The following is a 26,165-nucleotide window of genomic DNA, read 5'->3' on the forward strand; positions in this document are numbered from 1 at the left end:
TATACATGATGGAGAACTTAACTAGTCTAGGCAATTAAAGTAAACCATTCTAAGCCAACACTATTCTGGACTATATTCACTGTCAGTAAATATTGATATAACCTTAAAGGAGACCAAAATACCTGTTCTGGAAAAGATGTGTCCTGAAGGTCAGAATCCTCCTCAGCATATGTAAGGATGGTCTTCAGTGATCTGCGTAAGTAGGCTTCATTGAAAGTCTGAGATGTTCCAACCAGGGAACTAAGAGACATAGTCACTTGCATCTTCACTCTTGCAAAGTTCTGTTGAAAGTAGAAAAAGATAAAATTAAGTTTGAGTGAACTTGGAGGGAATTGCAGGTTTATCATGTGAAAAAAAAAAAAAGTTGCTCCATTACAATTTCATTCAAAAGGAAAAACACCAACATGATGAGCGCAAAATCCTAGATTCCATACATTTCTCTTCATGTACAGCCACAGCCCTCCAAGAACCTGTAAAAACACTTCCTTGGTTCAGGGTTAGTACAATGATTTAACCCTCAAAATAAAATATATCCATGAGGATTCACCACCTCCGAACATCAGAAAATATTTGAAAATGGTACATGCTTCTTCACTAGACTTAATGACCATAAAGTAACTTGCTCAGGCCTATGAAGGTACAACATGATGGTGAGGTGGCACTAAGCCATCATTCTTACTTATTCATTTCCACTTGCTTCTTGGCACTCTACAAACCTGATGACCAATTGGTGATGTCAGTTTGCACTATCTTAACATTTGTTCATGGGTTTTCTTACCATGAAACATAAATCACTTGTTAAATCAAGATCTAGTGTACCTAAAGACAACACTGACATTCTTAAGCTTTGATTTGATGAGCAAACCTCACCATTACTTGTTTCTGAGAAGATCTGCTTTTATCTTTTTATTCTAAAATGATTATAAATTCTGTGATTCTAAACTAGACAAAAACAAAGAAAGTTCGGAATAACCACATGAGAAAGTGTCGTCAGTATTCAAAAGAAAAATATGAGGACTAAAATTTTGTATTAGAGGGATAATTACTGGCAAATGCCTATTCATCCCATGATAAAAAAGTATGCACAGCACAAAAATTACTTTTAAACTTCCAAAGTTACATTATATGACAAGTAAAAAAAATCTGAGAGCATATCAACCTCTTAAAGCTAACAGGTAATAATTCTGAAACCTGTTCTTCACTAGTGTAAAACTATTTTACTGCTGTGTGTACATAGGTTAAAAGGCAAGCATGAAAACTTTGTAGTTCAGAGCAATGCCTTTTGGGATGAATGCTGTACCACAAACTATAAATGAGTGAATTTTACCAAACTGCCACATTCCATCTTATGCAAGACTTCCATCATCTCTTCTCTCTACACCAAACCACTTTCCATGACTTTATCATTTGCATACCTCCCTGACCTAAAAACCCTACATCTGCCACCCTAACATCAAATATATTCAAAAATCCTCATCACTACCTATTACCACTTCTCAATTTGCCCCTCTCACCAATACTTCCCTTTATTCTAGAGCAAAGCAACCCACTGTCACTCTGTTTATCTTGTTTTTCTCACACAATCAATCTCCTTCCAAGACATTTTACTCTCCCTAAAGTTAACTATTAATCACTCACCCAAACTCTCATTTTCCCTCTTTTCCAACCCTCTTCCTCTTGTACATCTTCATTTGCACTCCTTTCCCGTAAATACCTTCCATAAACTTCTCTTTTCTGTCACTAGCAACTTTACTTTGTCATCCCACCACTCAGTACCCTTTCTCACCTCACCACCTCTAACCTCATGTAAGACAAAAACATCTCTTTTACATATCTTTCCTAATATATCTCCCATTCCTGATCCAATCTACTTGCTTCAATCCTCTAATCTTTGGCCATTCTACACCCAATACCTCCTGGTATTACTTCACATATGTCTCTTTTTCAAGCTCATTTACTTTCACTACCCTCTTCTCATTCATATAATCTACTCTTTTCTAAAAACCCCTACAATTCGTCACTCTTGGCTCCACCAAATAATGACCGAACACTCCACCAGCTGTTCCTCTTAACACATTCACACCCAAGAGTCTCTCATTTGCACACCTATCAAATGTTATATAATCCACTAATACCCTATCTTCTTTCCTACTTACCCAAGTATACTTAAGTATGTCCCTTTATTTGAACCAGGTATTCTAAATCACCAGTCCTTTTTCAGCACACAACTACACAAGCTGTTTGCCATTCCTATTCACCTTACTGAATACTCCTTTTGCCCCCAATCATTCCCTCAATTGCGACATTACTTACTCTCAGGTTTAAGTCTCCAATCACTAATACCTTATCTCTACTGTACTTCCTAATTTCTCTAATCCAGCTTCCTTCCATAAATTATAAGACTGTTCACTTGGGTGCTTTAAAAATACTCTGAGATCTTTTCCCTGGTTTTTGCCATTGCAGCTAATCCTGGAGAAGCAAAGTCAACAAATGATTTATTCCATACAGTATACAGATCTTCATAACACTGGTATAAGCAACAAAAGATTTATTGATCAAACATTTTAAACCCTTGTTCCATTTCCCAATACTCCTCCTTATGATATTTCACCTCATTACTCCAGTATCAAATATCACACCTATATACCTATAATTCCTTACCCTTCTTGCCATCAACACAGTTTCTTTTCAGGGAAAAGGTTGTGGAAGTGAGAAAGTGAGATTAATCAAAACCAATCTCCCTCTGTGCTAACATCCAACTTAGACACCATCACACATCAATTTGTTTCCATGATAAAAGGGAGCCAAAACTGACTCTGTCTGTCTCTCTCTTTTTAGGTGATATGGCATGGGGTAACTGAGTCCCTATTCTAATCTATCTCATTAACACTATAAATGCAGTATATACAAGGACGGAGTGCAAATGACTGGTAGATGTATAAGAGAAAGTGGCAGGAGGTCAAGAGGAAGGAGCAAAGGCTGAAAAAGAGGACAAATGAGAGTTGGGGTGAGAGAGTATCATTAAACTTAAGCAAGAATAAAAAGACGTTTTGGATGGAGGTAAACAATGTGTGAAAGACAAGAGAACAAATGAGAACATCAATGAAGGGGGCAAGGGGGAAGTGATAACAAGAAGTGATGGAGTGAGTATTTTCAAGGATTGTTGAATGTGTTTGATGATAGAGTGGCTGGGATGGTGTGCAAAGTGAGAGTCACATACAGTGATGTGGTGAAGAGAGTAGTGGTGGTGAAAGCCTTGCTGAAGATGAAATCTGGGAGTGGGTGGTACTGCAGTTGAATTTATTGAGAAAGGGGGTGACTTGGTTGATTGGTTTGTATGGATATTCACTGTATGTATGGATCATGGTGAAGTGCCTGAGGATAGGCGAAATGCATTATAGTGCTGTTCCACAAAGACAAAGGGGACAAAGGTGTTCAAACTACAGAGGCAAAAGATTGTTGAGTATACCTAGAAATTAGTATGGAAGGGTACTGAATGAGTGGGTAAAGGTATGTACAGAGCATCAGATTAGGGATGAGCAGTGTGGTTTCAGAAGTGGTGGAGGATGTATGGATCAGGTGTTTACTTTCAAGAATGCATTTCTTAGAAAAACAGACGATTTGTATGTAGCATTATGTGGAAGGTCTTCAGAATATATGGTGTGGGAGGTAAGCTACTAGAAGCAGTGAGAAATTTTCATCAAGGGTGTAAGGCATGTGTATGAGTAGGAAAAGGGGAGAGTGATTGGTTCCCAGTGGAAGTCGGTCTGCAGCTGGAGTGTTTGATGTATTACTTAGAAAAACAAACGATTTGTATGTAGCATCATGTGGAAGGTCTTAAGAATACATGGTGTGGGAGGTAAGCTACAAGAAGCATTGAGAAATCTTCATCAAGGGTGTAAGGCATGTGTATGAGTAGGAAAAGGGGAGAGTGACTGGTTCCCAGTGGAGGTTGGTCTGCAGCTCGGGTGTTTGATGCACCATGGTCATTTAATACCAGCACTGGTGGCTGATTTGAGTGGGAAGCTGCAGAAGTTAGTAAATGAGTCTGAAAAAGTGTGTGAAGGAGAAAGGTGTGTGTAATTGTGAGTAAGAGCCCATTAATTAACACATAATCCAATAACGCTCTCTGGCCATCTCTCTTACTTACACAGGTATACTTATGTATATCTCTCTTTTTGAGCCAGGTATTCCCAATCACCAGTCCTTTTTCAGCACACAAATCTACAAGCTCTTCATCATCTCCATTTACAACACTAAACACCCCATGTACACCAATTATTCCCTCAACTGCCACATTACTCACCTTTGCATTCAAATCACCCATCACTAAAACCTGGTCTTGTGCATCAAAATTGCTAACACACTCACTCAGCTGCTCCCAAAACACTTGCCTCTCATGATCTTTCTTCTCATGCCCAGGTGCATAGGCACCAAAAATCACCCATCTCTCTCCATCCACTTTCAGTTTTACCCATATCAATCTAGAGTTTACTTTCTGACACTCTATCACATACACCCACAACTCCTGTTTCAGGAGTAGTGCTACTTCTTCCTTTGCTCTTGTCCTCTCACCAACCCCTGACTTTACTCCCAAAACATTCCTAAACCACTCTTCCCACTTTACCTTTGAGCTTCCGTTTCAATCAGAGCCAAAACATCCAGGTTCCTTTCCTCAAACATACTACCTATCTGTCCTTTTTTCTCATCTTGGTTACATCCACACACATTTAGACACCCAAGCCTGAGCCAGGTACCCAATTCATCAACAAACCCCAAGGGGTGGATGGACAGATAGGATGACTGTGGACCAACTGCTGCAACTAGGATTCAAACCTAAGTGCTTGACCCTAGGTGATGTGATCTGTGAATGAGTCACAGTCAGGAACACTAACTGCTACACCACAGAAATTAGGTTCAGCTCTTTTTTTCATGTAGAACTGTTCTCATGAATTGATTCAACTGTTACTACCTCATTACATACATATGCAAGGCCTTGCAGCTCTAAGGCAGGACACAAGCAATATTTCAATATTTCTTAACCCTTAAACACTGGAAGACTTCATATGAAGACACCTATAGGAGGTGCTGGAAGTCTTGCAGACAATGATGAAATCCCCTGCCAAAATTTTGACATTCGTATAGCTGTTAAATATCACCATCATCAATGTACATACTTCCTTCTGAAACTCCTATATAGTACCAATCCTGAAGAGAAAATACATATGTTAATATATGTACATGTGTAAACACATGTAAATATGCATGCCTCCTATTATCCCTACATATAATGGAGACATTCACTTCCTACATATCCCCAATGTGTCACAGAAGAGAATGAAAAGATAGTGATAGCAGGGGGCTGAAAACCCTCCCCTTTCCAAAACAAGGAAGAGAGGATTTATTCCCCCAAAGCTCAGTCAACTGTTCACAACCCTTAACTTGTTCACACATGAAAGAGTACATGGGAGAATAGAAAGATGTATGGGAATAAGTAAATAGTAACCATGAACAATAAAAAAGTGTCATTTTGTGAAGTTGCCTTCCTTTACCACCCCTCTACAGTCTACATCAGGTATTCCTGACCTATGCAGCCAAAACATGGATACAGAATGAGTTACAGTCATCAAGAATCAAGGCTAAGGAAATGAGTTACATGAGTGGACCATGTGATATGAATAGATGGAATAAAGATAGTAATGAGGGTGTGAGAAATTTGGTATGACAAGGAATGCAAGGAGAATAAATTGAGTGGCAGTGGAGGTGGGGACAATACTTCGAGGTGGTTTGGGCATTTGAAAAGAATGCAAGATGGGGATTTTACAAGGAGAGTGTATATGTATGATTAAAGGGACTGGTGCGAGAGGAAGACCACCTGTGACATGGAGAAACAGAGTGGAAGAGTACTAGAGGGAGAGAAATGAGGAAAGAGTATGTGGAGTGGTGTCTGTGAGGGAGGCATGCAAGAACAGATGTAAGTGGAGACATTTGCCAAGGCCACCCACTTGATAGGAGTTGGCTTCACTTTGGTCACTTACATGTCAAGCCTTCCATAGTATCTGTATCCATTTTCATAAGTATGTGAAGAGTAAGAAACTGCCAGGGTACAGGGGAGTACTTATACAGTATACACAGCCATCAATTGATATTAAATTTGGGGAGCTCAGGCAGGGTGGTGAGTGAGAAAAACTTATGGGCATAGCCAGGTCCTCATCACCTTTTTCAACAAGTTTTTATCAAATATAATCTAAACTACACTATGACACAATGATATATTAATGGCAAGCTATGTTGTTTCAGGCACTGTTTCTCAGTAAGAAATGGAAATCTCTATGGTCAGGAATGTAAGCCCCCATCTTAAAACAGATTTCAATGGCTCGTAAAACATCAGACAGCTAGAATTACAATTCTTGAGGAATATAAACCCATCGCTAAGTGCAGGTCCATAGTCATATATAAATATATAAGTTCCAGTAATCAGAAAACTGTTGACCTTCCATGACACTGCCTTGTGAAAACCTGAGAAGGAAAAGGTAGTGAAATAGCAATGCAACATACAAAACATGCACCTACAACCCTAATCATACCTGCGCACTAGGTCTGCCAGCATTCTGCCTATCATATTTACTATCCAGGTTTGTTTCCAATATTGAAATCTTTCAATGTGCACTCAAAGGAATCTGTTTATAACTGAAAAAAATACATAAGAAAGTATATCTTAAAGCAACTCACATTTCCAATTTCGAAGTTGTGTCTCATAAGTAGATAGAGTGATGCTGCAGCATGAGACCGCACAGTACAGATACAAGATGAGCAGTGCTTTAATAGCTGAAGGCACAGGTCTGCACATTGTTCAGTTTCCTCATCAAAAAGTAAACCTGGGAACTGAAAAAAAGAAAATCAACATCAATATTACTGTTATTGTTATTATCATTATTATCATTACCACAATCATTAAAATCATTATTACCATCATTATTCATTTTTCATTACTGATTAGTGTTCTGCACCAGCAAGATAACACCAGGAGCAGAAAAAAAAAGGCCTTATCATTATCATTCTGGTAGTACAGTAGTCCCAAAGACATTTGGATGTGAGGTATAGGGTATGCATGAGAATGTGCACAAGAGGGAGGATGTCTAGGAAATGAAATGTTTGAGAACGATGTGCATTGTCAGGTAGTGTGACTAAGTAATAAAAGGGTACGGCAGAGAAGTGGTAAAAAGAAGTGCATGCGTGTGTGCATGTGCGTGTGTGTGTGTGTGTGTGTGTGTGTGTGTGTAGAGGTTCACTAAGCAGATATGTATGTCAGAAAAAGGAGAGTACAAGAACGGGGTAAGCAAACTGGAGATGGAATGATGAAGTGACAAAGATTCTGAGTGCTCTGGGCCTGAACATGCAGGAGTGTGAAAGACATGCATGGGAGAAAGTGGACTGGAGTGATGTGGTATACATGGGTAAATGTGCTGTCCATAGGTTGAACCAGGGCATATGAAGCAGCCAAGGGAAACCATAAAAAGGTCTGTGGGGCCTGGTTCTGATAGGGCGATGAGGTTTTGGTGCTTTACACATAAAGCTAATGAAAGGATGTGAACAACAGAGGCCTTTCTTCATCTGTTCCTGGCATTACCTCTCTAACATGAGAAATGGTGAACAAGTACAAATCATTACCATTATCATTTTCTTTTTTTCCCCATGTTAACGAATGGCACAGGCAATTGAATCATCATTATTATTATTAATATCATTATTACTATTGTTAGCATCATTGCTATTATCCACATCAAGGGCCCCATAGACCTTTTCATAATAACTAATATTACCATTCCCCTATTCCTGGGGTAATGGAGAAAGAATTCTACCTCCATATTCCTCCATATTGCAGAAGGTGACTAAAAGGGGCAGGAGCAGGGGGGCTACCCCCACTCTCTCTCTTATTTCAATTTCAAAAACAATGAACAGAGAAAGGAGCCAAGCAGGGAGTGCTCATCCTTCTCAAACGCTCAGCCTAGGGTATTTAAATGAGAGTGGATGTTACCAAGATGAGAAGAGAAGAGAGACAGAAAAGATCCCCATATGTATTGGCTCTGAGTGAAACAAAGCTCAAGGGTAAATGGAGTCGAATAATTTGGAAATACTTTAAGGAAGGAGTATCACTACTCTTGAAGCAGAATTTGTAGGAGTGTGTGAAGGAATGTTATTACGTTCAGTAGGGTTGAGGGACAAGTCAATTGGGAAGTATGTTTGAAAGGAGAAAAACTGGAGGAAGTGAAGTGTTTTAGATATCTGGGAGTGTACTTAGCAGTGGATGGAACCATGGAAGCGGAAGTGAATCACAGGGTGGGGGAGGGGGTGAAGGTTCTGGGAGCATTGAAGAATGTGTGGAAGGCAATAACGTTATCTCGGAGCAAAAATGGGTATGTTTGAAGGAATAGTGGTTCCAACAATGTTATATGGTTGTGAGGTGTGGGCTATAGATAAGGTTGTGTGGAGGAGAGTGGATGTTTTGGAAATGAAATGTTTGAGGACAATACGTGGTGTGAAGTGGTTTGATTGAGAAGTAATGAAAGGGTAAGAGAGATGTGTGGTAATAAAAAAAGTGTAGCTGAGAGAGCAGAAGAGGGTGTGTTGAAATGGTTTAGACACATGGAGAGAATAAGTGAGAAAAGATTGACAAAGAGGATATATGTGTCAGAGGTGGAGGGAATAAGGAGAAGCAGAAGATCAAACTGGAGGTGGAAGGATGGAGTGAAAAAGATTTTGAGTGACTGGGGTCCAAACATGCAGGATGGTGAAAGGCGTGCAAGGAATAGAGTGAATTGGAATGATGTGGCATACCAGGGTTGATGTGCTGTCAATGGATTGAACTAGGGCATGAGAAGCATCTGGAGAAACCATGGAAAGGTCTGTGGGGCCTGGATGTGGAAAGGGAGCTGTGGTTTCAGTGCATAACACATGACAGCTAGAGACTGAGTGTGAACAAATATGACATTTTTTTGTCTTTTCCAGGCACTACCTAGCTGGTGGTGGGGTGCTATTTCATGTGTGGTGGGTGGTGAGGGGAATGGATGAAGGCAGCAAGTATGAATATGTACATGTATATATAAGTATATGTCTGTGTATGTATATGTATGTATAAGTTGAAATGTATATGCATGTATATATGCGTGTATGCACGTTTATATATATATATACATGTATGTGGGTGGGTTGGGCCATTCCTCATCTGTTTCCCTGTGCTACCTCGCTGAGTGGGAGACGGCGATTAAGTATCATAAATGATATTTTCTTTTTTTATTCGCCATTCCCCGTGTTAGCACAAGGAAACAGAGAAAAAATGGCCTAACCCACCAACATACACATGAATATACACACACACCCACACATGAACATATACATGTCTATACATTTCAACATATACATACATAGGCATATACAGATATACACATGTACATATTCATACTTGTTGCCTTCATCCATTCCTGCTGCCACCCCGCCACACATTAAATGGTGCACCCTCGTGTGCGTGCAAGGTAGCGCCAGAAAAGACAACAAAGGCCACATTTGTTCACACAATCTCTAACTGTCATGTGTAATGCACCGAAATCACTGCTCCCATTCCACATCCAGGCCCCACAAAACTTTACATGGTTTACCCCAGACACTTCATATGCCCTGGTTCAATCCATTGACAGCACATCGACCCCAGTATACCACATCGTTCCAATTCACTCTATTCCTTGTACACCTTTCACCCTCCTGCATGTTCAGGTCCCGATCACTCAAAATCTTTTTCACTCCATCTTTCCACCTCCAATTTGGTCTCCCACTTCTCCTCGTTCCCTCCACCTCCGACACATATATCCTCTTGGTCAATCTTTCCTCACTCATTCTCTCCACGTGACCAAACCATTTCAAAACACCCTCTTCTGCTCTCTCAACCACTCTCTTTTTATTACCACACATCTCTCTTACCCTACTATCACTTACTCGATCAAACCACCTCACACCACATATTGTCCTAAAACATCTCATTTCCAGCACATCCACCCTCCTCCGCACAACTCTATCTATAGCCCACGCCTCATAACCATATAACATTGTTGGAACCACTATTCCTTCAAACATACCCATTTTTGCTTTCCGAGATAATATTCTCGACTTCCACACATTCTTCAACGCTCCGAGAACTTTCACCCCCTCCCCAACCAATGATTCACTTCCACTTCCATGGTTCCATCCACTGCCAAACCTACTCCCAGATATCTAAAACATTCACTTCCTCCAGTCTTTCTCCATTCAAACTTCCAATTGACTTGTCCCTCAACTCTACTGTATCTAATAACCTTGCTCTTATTCACATTTACTCTCAGCTTTCTTCCTTCACACACTTTACCAAACTTAGTCACCAGCTTCTGCAATTTCTCACACGAATCAGCCACCAGAGCTGTATAATCAGCGAACAACAACTGACTCACTTCCCAAGCTCTCTCATCCACAAGAGACTGCATACTTTCCCCTCTTTCCAAAACTCTTGCATTCACCTCCCTAACAAACCCATCCATAAACAAATTAAACACCCGTGGAGACATCACACACCCCTGCTGCAAACCTTCATTCACTGAGAACCAATCACTTTCCTCTCTTCCTACACGTACACATGCCTTACATCCTCAATAAAAACTTTTCAATGCTTCTAACAACTTGCCTCCCACACCATATATTCTTAATACCTTCCACAGACCATCTCTATCAACTCTATCATATACCTTCTCCAGATCCATAAATGCTACATACAAATCCATTTGCTTTTCTAAGTATTTCTCACCTACATTCTTCAAAGCAATCACCTGATCCACACATCCTCTACCACTTCTGAAACCACACTGCTCTTCCCCAGTCTGATGCTCTGTACATGCCTTCACCCTCTCAATCAAAACCCTCCCATATAATTTACCAGGAATACTCAATAAACTTTCTATTTTTATTTTCATTATACTTTGTCGCTGTCTCCCGCGTTTGCGAGGTAGCGCAAGGAAACAGACGAAAGAAATGGCCCAACCCCCCCCATACACATGTATATACATACGTCCACACACGCAAATATACATACCTACACAGCTTTCCATGGTTTACCCCAGACGTTTCACATGCCTTGATTCAATCCACTGACAGCACGTCAACCCCGATATACCACATCGCTCCAATTCACTCTATTCCTTGCCCTCCGTTCACCCTCCTGCATGTTCAGGCCCCGATCACACAAAATCTTTTTCACTCCATCTTTCCACCTCCAATTTGGTCTCCCTCTTCTCCTCGTTCCCTCCACCTCCGACACATATATCCTCTTGGTCAATCTTTCCTCACTCATTCTCTTCATGTGCCCAAACCACTTCAAAACACCCTCTTCTGCTCTCTCAACCACGCTCTTTTTATTTCCACACATCTCTCTTACCCTTACGTTACTCACTCGATCAAACCACCTCACACCACACATTGTCCTCAAACATCTCATTTCCAGCACATCCATCCTCCTGCGCACAACTCTATCCACAGCCCACGCCCCGCAACCATACAACATTGTTGGAACCACTATTCCTACAAACATACCCATTTTTGCTTTCCGAGATAATGTTCTCGACTTCCACACATTCTTCAAGGCCCCCAGAATTTTCGCCCCCTCCTCCACCCTATGATCCACTTCCGCTTCCATGGTTCCATCCGCTGCCAGATCCACTCCCAGATATCTAAAACACTTCACTTCCTCCAGTTTTTCTCCATTCAAACTCACCTCCCAATTGACTTGACCCTCAACCCTACTGTACCTAATAACCTTGCTCTTATTCACATTTACTCTTAACTTTCTTCTTCCACACACTTTACCAAACTCAGTCACCAGCTTCTGCAGTTTCTCATATGAATCAGCCACCAGCGCTGTATCATCAGCGAACAGCAACTGACTCACTTCCCAAGCTCTCTCATCCCCAACAGACTTCATACTTGCCCCTCTTTCCAAAACTCTTGCATTTACCTCCCTAACAACCCCATCCATACACAAATTAAACAACCATGGAGACATCACACACCCCTGCCGCAAACCTACATTCACTGAGAACCAATCACTTTCCTCTCTTCCTACACGTACACATGCCTTACATCCTCGATAAAAACTTTTCACTGCTTCTAACAACTTTCCTCCCACACCATATATTCTTAATACCTTCCACAGAGCATCTCTATCAACTCTATCATATGCCTTCTCCAGATCCATAAATGCTACATACAAATCCATTTGCTTTTCTAAGTATTTCTCACATACATTCTTCAAAGCAAACACCTGATCCACACATCCTCTACCACTTCTGAAACCACACTGCTCTTCCCCAATCTGATGCTCTGTACATGCCTTCACCCTCTCAATCAATACCCTCCCATATAATTTACCAGGAATACTCAATAAACTTATACCTCTGTAATTTGAGCACTCACTTTTATCCCCTTTGCCTTTGTACAATGGCACTATGCAAGCATTCTGCCAATCCTCAGGCACCTCACCATGAGTCATACATACATTGAATAACCTTACCAACCAGTCAACAATACAGTCACCCCCTTTTTTAATAAATTCCACTGCAATACCATCCAAACCCACTGCCTTGCCAGCTTTCATCTTCCGCAAAGCTTTTACTACCTCTTCTTTGTTTACCAAATCATTCTCCCTAACCCTCTCACTTTGCACACCACTTTGACCAAAACACCCTATCTATATCTGCCACTCTATCATCAAACACATTCAACAAACGTTCAAAATACTCACTCCATCTCCTTCTCACATCACCACTACTTGTTATCACCTCCCCATTAGCTCCCTTCACTGAAGTTCCCATTTGTTCCCTTCCAAAACATCTATTCATTCTCCCTAAAATTTAATGATACTTTCTCACCCCAACTCCTCATCTTTTTATTTTCCCTAAAATTTAATGATACTCTCTCACCCCAACTCTCATTTGCCCTCTTTTTCACCTCTTGCACCTTTCTCTTGACCTCCTGCCTCTTTCTTTTATACATCTCCCATTCATTTGCATTATTTCCCAGCAAAAATCGTTCAAATGCCTCTCTCTTCTCTTTCACTAATAATCTTACTTCTTCATCCCACCACTCACTACCTTTCCTAATCTGCCCACTTCCAACGCTTCTTATGCCACAAGCATCTTTTGTGCAAGCCATCACTGCTTCCCAAAATACATCCCATTCCTCCCCCAATCCCCTTACGTCCTTTGTTCTCACCTTTTTCCATTCTGTACTCAGTCTCTCCTAGTACTTCCTCACACAAGTCTCCTTCCCGAGCTCACTTACTCTCACCACTCTCTTCACCCCAACATTCTCTCCTTTTCTGAAATCCTCAACAAATCTTCACCTTCGCCTCCACAAGATAATGATTAGACATCCCTCCAGTTGCACCTCTCACCACATTAACATCCAACAGTCTCTCTTTCACTCGCCTATCAATCAACACGTAATCCAATAACGCTTTCTGGCCATCTCTCCTACTTACATAGGTATACTTATGTATATCTCTCTTTTTAAACCAGGTATTCCCAATCACCAGTACTTTTTCAGTACATAAATCTACAAGCTCTTCACCATTTCCATTTACAACACCGTACACCCCATGTACACCAATTGTTCCCTCAACTGCCACATTACTCACCTTTGCATTCAAATCACCCATCACTATATGTGTGTATATGTTGACATATATAAGTATGTATATGTGTGTGTGTTTATGTATATACATGTGCATGTGGGTGGGTTGGGCCATTCTTTCGTCTGTTTCATAGCGCTACCTCGCTAACGCGGGAGACAGTGACTAAGTACAACAACAATAATAATAATAATAATAATAATAATAATAATAATAATAATAATATAGATATAGGGTGTTTTGGTCGAGGTGGTGTGCAAAGTGAGAGGGTTAGGGAAAATGATTTGGTAAACAGAGAAGAGGTAGTAAAAGCTTTGCGGAAGATGAAAGCCGGCAAGGCAGCAGGTTTGGATGGTATTGCAGTGGATTTATTAAAAAAGAGGGTGACTGTATTGTTGACTGGTTGGTAAGGTTATTTAATGTATGTATGACTCATGGTGAGGTGCCTGAGGATTAGCGGAATGCGTGCATAGTGCCATTGTACAAAGGCAAAGGGGATAAGAGTGAGTGCTCAAATCACAGAGGTATAAGTTTGTTGAGTATTCCTGGTAAATTATATGGGAGGGTACTGATTGAGAGGGTGAAGGCATGTACAGAGCATCAGATTGGGGAAGAGCAGTGTGGTTTCAGAAGTGGTAGAGGATGTGTGGATCAGGTGTTTGCTTTGAAGAATGTATGTGAGAAATACTTAGAAAAGCAAATGGATTTGTATGTAGCATTTATGAATCTGGAGAAGGCATATGATAGAGTTGATAGAGATGCTCTGTGGAAGGTATTAAGAATATATGGTGTGGGAGGCAAGTTGTTAGAAGCAGTGAAAAGTTTTTATCGAGGATGTAAGGCATGTGTACGTGTAGGAAGAGAGGAAAGTGATTGGTTCTCAGTGAATGTAGGTTTGCGGCAGGGGTGTGTGATGTCTCCATGGTTGTTTAATTTGTTTATGGATGGGGTTGTTAGGGAGGTGAATGCAAGAGTTTTGGAAAGAGGGGCAAGGATGAAGTCTGTTGGGGATGAGAGAGCTTGGGAAGTGAGTCAGTTGCTGTTCGCTGATGATACAGCGCTGGTGGCTGATTCATATGAGAAACTGCAGAAGCTGGTGACTGAGTTTGGTAAAGTGTGTGAAAGAAGAAAGTTAAGAGTAAATGTGAATAAGAGCAAGGTTATTAGGTACAGTAGGGTTGAGGGTCAAGTCAATTGGGAGGTGAGTTTGAATGGAGAAAAACTGGAGGAAGTGAAGTGTTTTAGATATCTGGGAGTGGATCTGGCAGCGGATGGAAACATGGAAGCGGAAGTGGATCATAGGGTGGGGGAGGGAGCGAAAATTCTGGGAGCTTTGAAGAATGTGTGGAAGTCGAGAACATTATCTCGGAAAGCAAAAATGGGTATGTTTGAAGGAATAGTGGTTCCAACAATGTTGTTGCAAAAAAAAAAAAAAAAAAAAAAAAAAAAAAAAAAAAAAAAAAAATTAATAATAATAATAATCTTTTTTTTTTTTTGTCATGTCGCTGTCTCCCGCGTTTGCGAGGTAGTGCAATGAAACAGACGAAAGAAATGGCCCAACCCACCCCCATACACATGTATATACATACACGTCCACACACGCAAATATACATACCTACACAGCTTTCCATGGTTTACCCCAGACGCTTCACATGCCCTGATTCAATCCACTGACAGCACGTCAACCCCGGTATACCACATCGATCCAATTCACTCTATTCCTTGCCCTCCTTTCACCCTCCTGCATGTTCAGGCCCCGATCACACAAAATCTTTTTCACTCCATCTTTCCACCTCCAATTTGGTCTCCCACTTCTCCTCGTTCCCTCCACCTCCGACACATATACCCTCTTGGTCAATCTTTCCTCACTCATTCTCTCCATGTGCCCAAACCATTTCAAAACACCCTCTTCTGCTCTCTCAACCATGCTCTTTTTATTTCCACACATCTCTCTTACCTTACATTACTTACTCGATCAAACCACCTCACACCACACATTGTCCTCAAACACCTCATTTCCAGCACATCCACCCTCCTGCGCACAACTCTATTCATAGCCCACGCCTCGCAACCATACAAAATTGTTGGAACCACTATTCCTTCAAACATACCCATTTTTGCTTTCCGAGATAATGTTCTAGACTTCCACTCATTCTTCAAGGCTCCCACGATTTTCGCCCCCTCCCCCATCCTATGATCCACTTCCGCTTCCATGGTTCCATCCGCTGCCAGATCCACTCCCAGATATCTAAAACACTTTACTTCCTCCAGTTTTTCTCCATTCAAACTTACCTCCCAATTGACTTGACCCTCAACCCTACTGTACCTAATAACCTTGCTCTTATTCACATTTACTCTTAACTTTCTTCTTTCACACACTTTACCAAACTCAGTCACCAGCTTCTGCGGTTTCTCACATGAATCAGCCACCAGCGCTGTATCATCAGCGAACAACAACTGACTCACTTCCCAAGCTCTCTCATCCACAACAGACTTCATACTTGCCCCTCTTTCCAAGACCCTTGCATTCACCTCCCTAACAACCCCATCCATAAACAAATTAAACAACCATGGAGACATCACACACCCCTGCCGCAAACCTACATTCACTGAGAACCAATCACTTTCCTCTCTTCCTACATGTACACATGCCTTACATCCTCAATAAAAACTTTTCACTGCTTCTAACAACTTGTCTCCCACACCATATATTCTTAATACCTTCCACAGACCATCTCTATCAACTCTATCATATGCCTTCTCCAGATCCATAAATGCTACGTACAAATCCATTTGCATTCTTAAGTATTTCTCACATACATTCTTCAAAGCAAACACCTGATCCATACATCCTCTACCACTTCTGAAACCACACTGCTCTTCCCCAATCTGATGCTCTGTACATGCCTTCACCCTCTCAATCAATACCCTCTCATATAATTTACCAGGAATACTCAACAAACTTATACAAAGTGAGAGGGTTAGGGAAAATGATTTGGTAAACAGAGAAGAGGTAGTAAAAGCTTTGCGGAAGATGAAAGCCGTAAAGGCAGCAGGTTTGGATGGTACTGCATTGGAATCTATTAAAAAAGGGGGTGACTGTATTGTTGACTGGTTGGTAAGGTTATTTAATGTATGTATGACTCATGGTGAGGTGCCTGAGGATTGGCGGAATGCGTGCATAGTGCCATTGTACAAAGGCAAAGGGGATAAGAGTGAGTGCTCAAATTACAGAGGTATATATATATATATATATATATATATATATATATATATATATATATATATATATGCAGAAGCTGGTGACTGAGTTTGGTAAAGTGTGTGAAAGAAGAAAGTTAAGAGTAAATGTGAATAAGAGCAAGGTTATTAGGTACAGTAGGGTTGAGGGTCAATTCAATTGGGAGGTGAGTTTGAATGGAGAAAAACTGGAGGAAGTGAAGTGTTTTAGATATCTGGGAGTGGATCTGGCAGCGGATGGAACCATGGAAGCGGAAGTGGATCATAGGGTGGGGGAGGGGGCGAAAATTCTGGGAGCCTTGAAGAATGTGTGGAAGTCGAGAACATTATCTCGGAAAGCAAAAATGGGTATGTTTGAAGGAATAGTGGTTCCAACAATGTTGTATGGTTGCGAGGCGTGGACTATGGATAGAGTTGTGCGCAGGAGGATGGATGTGCTGGAAATGAGATGTTTGAGGACAATGTGTGGTGTGAGGTGGTTTGATCGAGTAAGTAATGTAAGGGTAAGAGAGAGGTGTGGAAATAAAATGAGCGTGGTTGAGAGAGCAGAAGAGGGTGTTTTGAAATGGTTTGGTCACATGGAGAGAATGAGTGAGGAAAGATTGACCAAGAGGATATATGTGTCGGAGGTGGAGGGAACGAGGAGAAGAGGGAGACCAAATTGGAGGTGGAAAGATGGAGTGAAAAAGATTTTGTGTGATCGGGGCCTGAACATGCAGGAGGGTGAAAGGAGGGCAAAGAATAGAGTGAATTGGAGCGATGTGGTATACCGGGGTTGACGTGCTGTCAGTGGATTGAATCAAGGCATGTGTATGGGGGTGGGTTGGGCCATTTCTTTCGTCTGTTTCCTCGCGCTACCTCGCAAACGCGGGAGACAGCGACAAAGCAAAAAAAAAAAAATAAAAAATATATGAATAATAGGGTGGGGGAGGGGGCGAAAATCCTGGGAGCCTTGAAGAATGTGTGGAAGTCGAGAACATTATCTCGGAAAGCAAAAATGGGTATGTTTGAAGGAATAGTGGTTCCAACAATGTTGTATGGTTGCGAGGCGTGGGCTATGGATAGAGTTGTGCGCAGGAGGGTGGATGTGCTGGAAATGAGATGTTTGAGGACAATGTGTGGTGTGAGGTGGTTTGATCGAGTAAGTAATGTAAGGGTAAGAGAGATTTGTGGAAATAAAAAGAGCGTGGTTGAGAGAGCAGAAGAGGGTGTTTTGAAATGGTTTGGGCACATGGAGAGAATGAGTGAGGAAAGATTGTCCAAGAGGATATATGTGTCGGAGGTGGAGGGAACGAGGAGAAGTGGGAGACCAACTTGGAGGTGGAAAGATGGAGGGAAAAAGATTTCCTCACTCATTCTCTCTCTCTCTCTCTCTCTCTCTCTCTCTCTCTCTCTCTCTCTCTCTCTCTATATATATATATATATATATAAATTTTGAGTGATCGGGGCCTGAACATGCAGGAGGGTGAAAGGCGTGCAAGGAATAGCGTGAATTGGAACGATGTGGTATACCGGGGTCGACGTGCTGTCAATGGATTGAACCAGGGAATGTGAAGCGTTTGGGGTAAACCATGGAAATTTCTGTGGGGCCTGGATGTGGAAAGGGAACAGTGGTTTCAGTGCATTATTACATGACAGCTAGAGACTGAGTGTGAACGAATGGGGCCTTTGTTGTCTTTTCCTAGCGCTACCTCACACACATGAGGAGGGAGGGGGTTGTTATTTCATGCGTGGTGGGGTGGCGATGGGAATGAATAAAGGCAGACAGTATGAATTATGTACATGTGTATATATGTATATGTCTGTGTGTGTATATATATGTATACATTGAGATGTATAGGTATGTATATTTGCGTGTGTGGACATGTATGTATATACATGTGTATGTGGGTGGGTTGGGCCATTCTTTCGTCTGTTTCCTTGCGCTACCTCGCTAATGCGGGAGACAGCAGCAAAGCAAAATAAATATATAAATAAAAATATATATATATATATATATATATATATATATATATATATATATATATATACAGAATGTGTATATATGTGTACAGAATGGAAAAAGGTGAGAACAATGGAAGTAAGGGGAGTGGGGGAGGAATGGGATGTATTTAGGGAATCAGTGATGGATTGCGCAAAAGATGCTTGTGGCATGAGAAGAGTGGGAGGTGGGCTGTTTAGAAAGGGTAGTGAGTGGTGGGATGAAGAAGTAAGAGTATTAGTGAAAGAGAAGAGGGAGGCATTTGGACGATTTTTGCAGGGAAAAAATGCAATTGAGTGGGAGAAGTATAAAAGAAAGAGACAAGAGGTCAAGAGAAAGGTGCAAGAGGTGAAAAAAAGGGCAAATGAGAGTTGGGGTGAGAGACTATCAGTAAATTTTAGGGAGAATAAAAAGATGTTCTGGAAGGAGGTAAATAGGGTGCGTAAGACAATGGGAACTTCAGTGAAGGGCGTAAATGGGGAGGTGATAACAAGTAGTGGTGATGTGAGAAGGAGATGGAATGAGTATTTTGAAGGTTTGTTGAATGTGTCTGATGACAGAGTGGCAGATATAGGGTGTTTTGGTCGAGGTGGTGTGCAAAGTGCGAGGGTTAGGGAAAATGATTTGGTAAACAGAGAAGAGGTAGTAAAAGCTTTGCGGAAGATGAAAGCCGGCAAGGCAGCAGGTTTGGATGGTATTGCAGTGGAATTTATAAAAAAAGGGGGTGACTGTATTGTTGACTGGTTGGTAAGGTTATTTAATGTATGTATGACTCATGGTGAGGTACCTGAGGATTGGCGGAATGCGTGCATAGTGCCATTGTACAAAGGCAAAGGGGATAAGAGTGAGTGCTCAAATTACAGAGGTATAAGTTTGTTGAGTATTCCTGGTAAATTATATGGGAGGGTATTGATTGAGAGGGTGAAGGCATGTACAGAGCATCAGATTGGGGAAGAGCAGTGTGGTTTCAGAAGTGGTAGAGGATGTGTGGATCAGGTGTTTGCTTTGAAGAATGTATGTGAGAAATACTTAGAAAAGCAAATGGATTTGTATGTAGCATTTATGGATCTGGAGAAGGCATATGATAGAGTTGATAGAGATGCTCTGTGGAAGGTATTAAGAATATATGGTGTGGGAGGCAAGTTGTTAGAAGTAGTGAAAAGTTTTTATCGAGGATGTAAGGCATGTGTACGTGTAGGAAGAGAGGAAAGTGATTGGTTCTCAGTGAATGTAGGTTTGCGGCAGGGGTGTGTGATGTCTCCATGGTTGTTTAATTTGTTTATGGATGGGGTTGTTAGGGAGGTAAATGCAAGAGTCTTGGAAAGAGGGGCAAGTATGAAGTCTGTTGGGGATGAGAGAGCTTGGGAAGTGAGTCAGTTGTTGTTCGCTGATGATACAGCGCTGGTGGCGGATTCATGTGAGAAACTGCAGAAGCTGGTGACGGAGTTTGGTAAAGTGTGTGGAAGAAGAAAGTTAAGAGTAAATGTGAATAAGAGCAAGGTTATTAGGTACAGTAGGGTTGAGGGTCAAGTCAATTGGGAGGTGAGTTTGAATGGAGAAAAACTGGAGGAAGTGAAGTGTTTTAGATATCTGGGAGTGGATCTGTCAGCGGATGGAACCATGGAAGCGGAAGTGGATCATAGGGTGGGGGAGGGGGCAAAAATTTTGGGAGCCTTGAAAAATGTGTGGAAGTCGAGAACATTATCCCGGAAAGCAAAAATGGGTATGTTTGAAGGAATAGTGGTTCCAACAATGTTGTATGGTTGCGAGGCGTGGGCTATGGATAGAGTTGTGCGCAGGAGGATGGATGTGCTGGAAATGAGATGTTTGAGGACAATGTGTGGTGTGAGGTGGTTTGATCGAGTAAGTAACGTAAGGGTAAGAGAGATGTGTGGAAATAAAAAGAGCGTGGTTGAGAGAGCAGAAGAGGGTGTTTTGAAGTGGTTTGGGCACATGGAGAGAATGAGTGAGGAAAGATTGACCAAGAGGATATATGTGTCGGAGGTGGAGGGAACGAGGAGAAGAGGGAGACCAAATTGGAGGTGGAAAGATGGAGTGAAAAGGATTTTGTGTGATCGGGGCCTGAACATGCAGGAGGGTGAAAGGAGGGCAAGGAATAGAGTGAATTGGAGCGATGTGGTATACAGGGGTTGACGTGCTGTCAGTGGATTGAATCAAGGCATGTGAAGCGTCCGGGGTAAACCATGGAAAGCTGTGTAGGTATGTATATTTGCGTGTGTGGACGTATGTATGTACATGTGTATGGGGGGGGTTGGGCCATTTCTTTCGTCTGTTTCCTTGCGCTACCTCGCAAACGCGGGAGACAGCGACGAGGTATAAAAAAAAAAAAAAAAAAAAAAAATATATAAATAAAATATATATAAAAAAAAATATATAAAAATATATACAAAAATATATAAATAAATATATATATATATATATATATATATATATATATATATATATATATATATATATATATATATATAGATTGACCAAGAGGATATATGTGTCGGAGGTGGAGGGAACGAGGAGAAGAGGGAGACCAAATTGGAGGTGGAAAGATGGAGTGAAAAAGATTTTGTGTGATCGGGGCCTGAACATGCAGGAGGGTGAAAGGAGGGCAAGGAATAGAGTGAATTGGAGCGATTTGGTATACTGGGGTTGACGTGCTGTCAGTGGATTGAATCAAGGCATGTGAAGCGTCTGGGGTAAACCATGGAAAGCTGTGTAGGTATGTATATTTGCGTGTGTGGATGTATGTATATACATGTGTATGGGGGGGGGTTGGGCCATTTCTTTCGTCTGTTTCCTTGCGCTACCTCGCAAACGCGGGAGACAGCGACAAAGTATAAAAAAAAAAAAAAAAAAAAATATATATATATATATATATATATATATATATATATATATATATATATATATATATATATATGAAACGCAGGGAATATGTGGGAAGTTTTCTTTCTCCCATCCCCAGGGATAACATATATATATATATATAAATATATATATATATATATATATATATATATATATATATATATATATATATATATATATATATATATATATATATATATATTTTTTTTTTTTTTTTTTTTCTAAAAGAAGGAACAGAGGGGGCCAGGTGAGGATATTCCAAAAAAGGCCCAGTCCTCTGTTCTTAACGCTACCTCGCTAACGCGGGAAATGGCAAATAGTTTAAAAGAAAGAAAAGAATATATTTTTTTTTTTTTTTCAAACTATTCGCCATTTCCCGCGTTAGCGAGGTAGCGTTAAGAACAGAGAACTGGGCCACTGAGGGAATATCCTCACCTGGCCCCCTTCTCTGTTCCTTCTTTTGGAAAATTAAAAAAAAAAAAAAAATTGAGAGGGGAGGATTTCCAGCCCCCCGCTCCCTCCCCTTTTAGTCGCCTTCTACGACACGCAGGGAATACGTGGGAAGTATTCTTTCTCCCCTATCCCCAGGGAATATATATATATATATATATATATATATATATATATATATATATATATATATATATATATATATATATATATATATATATATATATCCCTGGGGATAGGGGAGAAAGAATACTTCCCTCGTATTCCCTGCGTGTCGTAGAAGGCGACTAAAAGCGGAGGGAGCGGGTGGCTGGAAATCCTCCCCTCTCGTTTTTTTTTAATTTTCCAAAAGAAGGAACAGAGAAGGGGGCCAGGTAAGGATTTTCCCTCTAAGGCCCAGTCCTCTGTTCTTAACGCTACCTCGCAAATGCGGGAAATGGCGAATCGTATGAAAAAAAAAAAAAAAAAAAAAATATATATATATATATATATATATATATATATATATATATATATATATATATATATTTCTTTCTTTTCTTTTTCTTTCAAACTATTCGCCATTTCCCGCATTAGCAAGGTAGCGTTAAGAACAGAGGACTGGGCCTCTGAGGGAATATCCTCACCTGGCCCCCTTCTCTGTTTCTTCTTTTGGGAAAAAAAAAAAAGAGAGAGAGAGAGAGAGAGAGAGGAGGATTTCCAGCCCCCCGCTCCCTCCCCTTTTGGTCGCCTTCTACAACATGTAGGGAATACGTGGGAAGTATTCTTTCTCCCCTATCCCTATATATATATATATATATATATATATATATATATATATATATATATATATATATATTGGTGCTAACAGACTCTATGTAATTAAGGTTACTTAACAAGTGGAAGGTCACCTTTGACAAAGTTGTACCAATAAGAGCACAGTTTTGTTAAAGAACTTATCACTCCAAACGAGTCTACATTTCCCTGCAACTGGAAGTAGCACAGCCTTGTGGGATGCAGGAGACTTTAAAAAGAAGCCTTGGAAATTGGTCCTAGGGTAGTCATGTATGAAATGAATATCAATATAACACTTTATGACCTATGGTCCCGACTGGTGGACGTGGCAAGCTCTCCGAGTGCTGCAGGACTTCTGGGGCAGGAAGGTATGGTAAGATTCATTCTGTATATATGAAGAATTAACGAGGCAAAACAACAATCCATGCTAGCACCAACCCTCTCATGAAGAGAATGAGTGAAGAAAGGTCAAAAAAGAGGATATATGTGTCAAAAAGGAGGGAACAAGAATGGGGAGACTAAATTGCAGATTGATGGATGGAGTGACATAGATTTTAGCAATTGGGTCCTGAATATGCAGGAGGGTGAAAAGTTTGTATCAGATAGAGTGCATTGGAACAATGTGGTATACTGGGGTTGAAATGCTGTCAGTGGACTTAACCAGGGCATGTTAAACCTCCAGGGTAAACCATGAAAAAGTATGTTGGGCCTGGGGGTGGACAAGGAGCTGTGAGTTTTTGCTATTTTTATCCAAGACAAGGTAGCGTCAAGAACAGATGACCAAGCCTAAGAAGAAAAATTTTCCATTGGCCCCTTACCTTCCTGCTCAAGGAGTCCCTTCTATGGGATTCATGCAGCACTCAGGAAGCCAGTCACATCCACTGGGCAGGACCACAGGTCAAGAAGTGTGGTGATGTATGTATGTTTGTGTATGGTGAATACAGGAAGTTAAGGACTAAATGTTCAGTGATTTCACAATCTTGGGGATGACAGGTCCTGTGATATTTTGAATCTGTGTTTGTTGTGCTGTGTTGATGAAATGTGGTGTACAGAATGCAGATGATAAAGCGTCACTTGTACATGCCTGGGGAGCGTAGTTTCACATGGGTGTGTGTCTGGCATGGTAGGATTTAGGAACAAGTTGAGAGTATGCTTGTTTAAAGTTTGTTGCGTCATTTATGTGCGTATAAGTAGAGTTAGTGCCACACTTGTTGGAAGAGTAGGAATCTATGAGAATAAGTTGCTTAAGTAGGAATTAGATGTATAACTTTTGTTTCTACTAAAGGGCTAACAGTTGGTTATCGTGTGGTTTGGGTGGAGTGGTTTAGGGATGTTGTAAGTTAATGAATGCTAAGCTTAATGAAGTGAACTGTAATTAGAATGTTTATGTTTCACTGGCCAGTGCTAAATGCTTTGTCGTTGCTAGGTAGCCAGTGATATCCCGACTGCCTTATTTACAGTAGGGTTGAGGGTCAAGTCAATTGGGAGGTGAGTTTGAATGGAGAAAAACTGGAGGAAGTGAAGTGTTTTAGATATCTGGGAGTGGATCTGTCAGCGGATGGAACCATGGAAGCGGAAGTGGATCATAGGGTGGGGGAGGGGGCAAAAATTTTGGGAGCCTTGAAAAATGTGTGGAAGTCGAGAACATTATCCCGGAAAGCAAAAATGGGTATGTTTGAAGGAATAGTGGTTCCAACAATGTTGTATGGTTGCGAGGCGTGGGCTATGGATAGAGTTGTGCGCAGGAGGATGGATGTGCTGGAAATGAGATGTTTGAGGACAATGTGTGGTGTGAGGTGGTTTGATCGAGTAAGTAACGTAAGGGTAAGAGAGATGTGTGGAAATAAAAAGAGCGTGGTTGAGAGAGCAGAAGAGGGTGTTTTGAAGTGGTTTGGGCACATGGAGAGAATGAGTGAGGAAAGATTGACCAAGAGGATATATGTGTCGGAGGTGGAGGGAACGAGGAGAAGAGGGAGACCAAATTGGAGGTGGAAAGATGGAGTGAAAAGGATTTTGTGTGATCGGGGCCTGAACATGCAGGAGGGTGAAAGGAGGGCAAGGAATAGAGTGAATTGGAGCGATGTGGTATACAGGGGTTGACGTGCTGTCAGTGGATTGAATCAAGGCATGTGAAGCGTCCGGGGTAAACCATGGAAAGCTGTGTAGGTATGTATATTTGCGTGTGTGGACGTATGTATGTACATGTGTATGGGGGGGGTTGGGCCATTTCTTTCGTCTGTTTCCTTGCGCTACCTCGCAAACGCGGGAGACAGCGACGAGGTATAAAAAAAAAAAAAAAAAAAAAAAATATATAAATAAAATATATATAAAAAAAAATATATAAAAATATATACAAAAATATATAAATAAATATATATATATATATATATATATATATATATATATATATATATATATATATATATATATATATAGATTGACCAAGAGGATATATGTGTCGGAGGTGGAGGGAACGAGGAGAAGAGGGAGACCAAATTGGAGGTGGAAAGATGGAGTGAAAAAGATTTTGTGTGATCGGGGCCTGAACATGCAGGAGGGTGAAAGGAGGGCAAGGAATAGAGTGAATTGGAGCGATTTGGTATACTGGGGTTGACGTGCTGTCAGTGGATTGAATCAAGGCATGTGAAGCGTCTGGGGTAAACCATGGAAAGCTGTGTAGGTATGTATATTTGCGTGTGTGGATGTATGTATATACATGTGTATGGGGGGGGGTTGGGCCATTTCTTTCGTCTGTTTCCTTGCGCTACCTCGCAAACGCGGGAGACAGCGACAAAGTATAAAAAAAAAAAAAAAAAAAATATATATATATATATATATATATATATATATATATATATATATATATATATATATATATGAAACGCAGGGAATATGTGGGAAGTTTTCTTTCTCCCATCCCCAGGGATAACATATATATATATATATAAATATATATATATATATATATATATATATATATATATATATATATATATATATATATATATATATATATATATATATATATTTTTTTTTTTTTTTTTTTTCTAAAAGAAGGAACAGAGGGGGCCAGGTGAGGATATTCCAAAAAAGGCCCAGTCCTCTGTTCTTAACGCTACCTCGCTAACGCGG

The 26,165-nt window shown here is 40.8% G+C and overlaps 1 protein-coding gene across 6 annotated transcripts in view; it reads right to left on the minus strand.

Moving 5' to 3' along the window:
* The window catches only part of Zir (dedicator of cytokinesis), a 304,369-nt gene that overhangs the window by 73,147 nt on the left and 205,057 nt on the right, over positions 1–26,165 (minus strand). For all 6 annotated transcript variants that reach the window (XM_071661769.1, XM_071661767.1, XM_071661771.1 and 3 more), the window contains 2 exons: positions 6,733–6,885; positions 123–281 (listed from right to left, as the gene is read on the minus strand). In XM_071661769.1, coding sequence (XP_071517870.1) covers positions 123–281; positions 6,733–6,885 — 312 coding nt within the window. The remainder of the gene's footprint in view (positions 1–122; positions 282–6,732; positions 6,886–26,165) is intronic.

The sequence above is a fragment of the Panulirus ornatus genome, chromosome 5 (genome assembly GCF_036320965.1).
Source record: "Panulirus ornatus isolate Po-2019 chromosome 5, ASM3632096v1, whole genome shotgun sequence".
Lineage (NCBI taxonomy): Eukaryota > Metazoa > Arthropoda > Malacostraca > Decapoda > Palinuridae > Panulirus > Panulirus ornatus.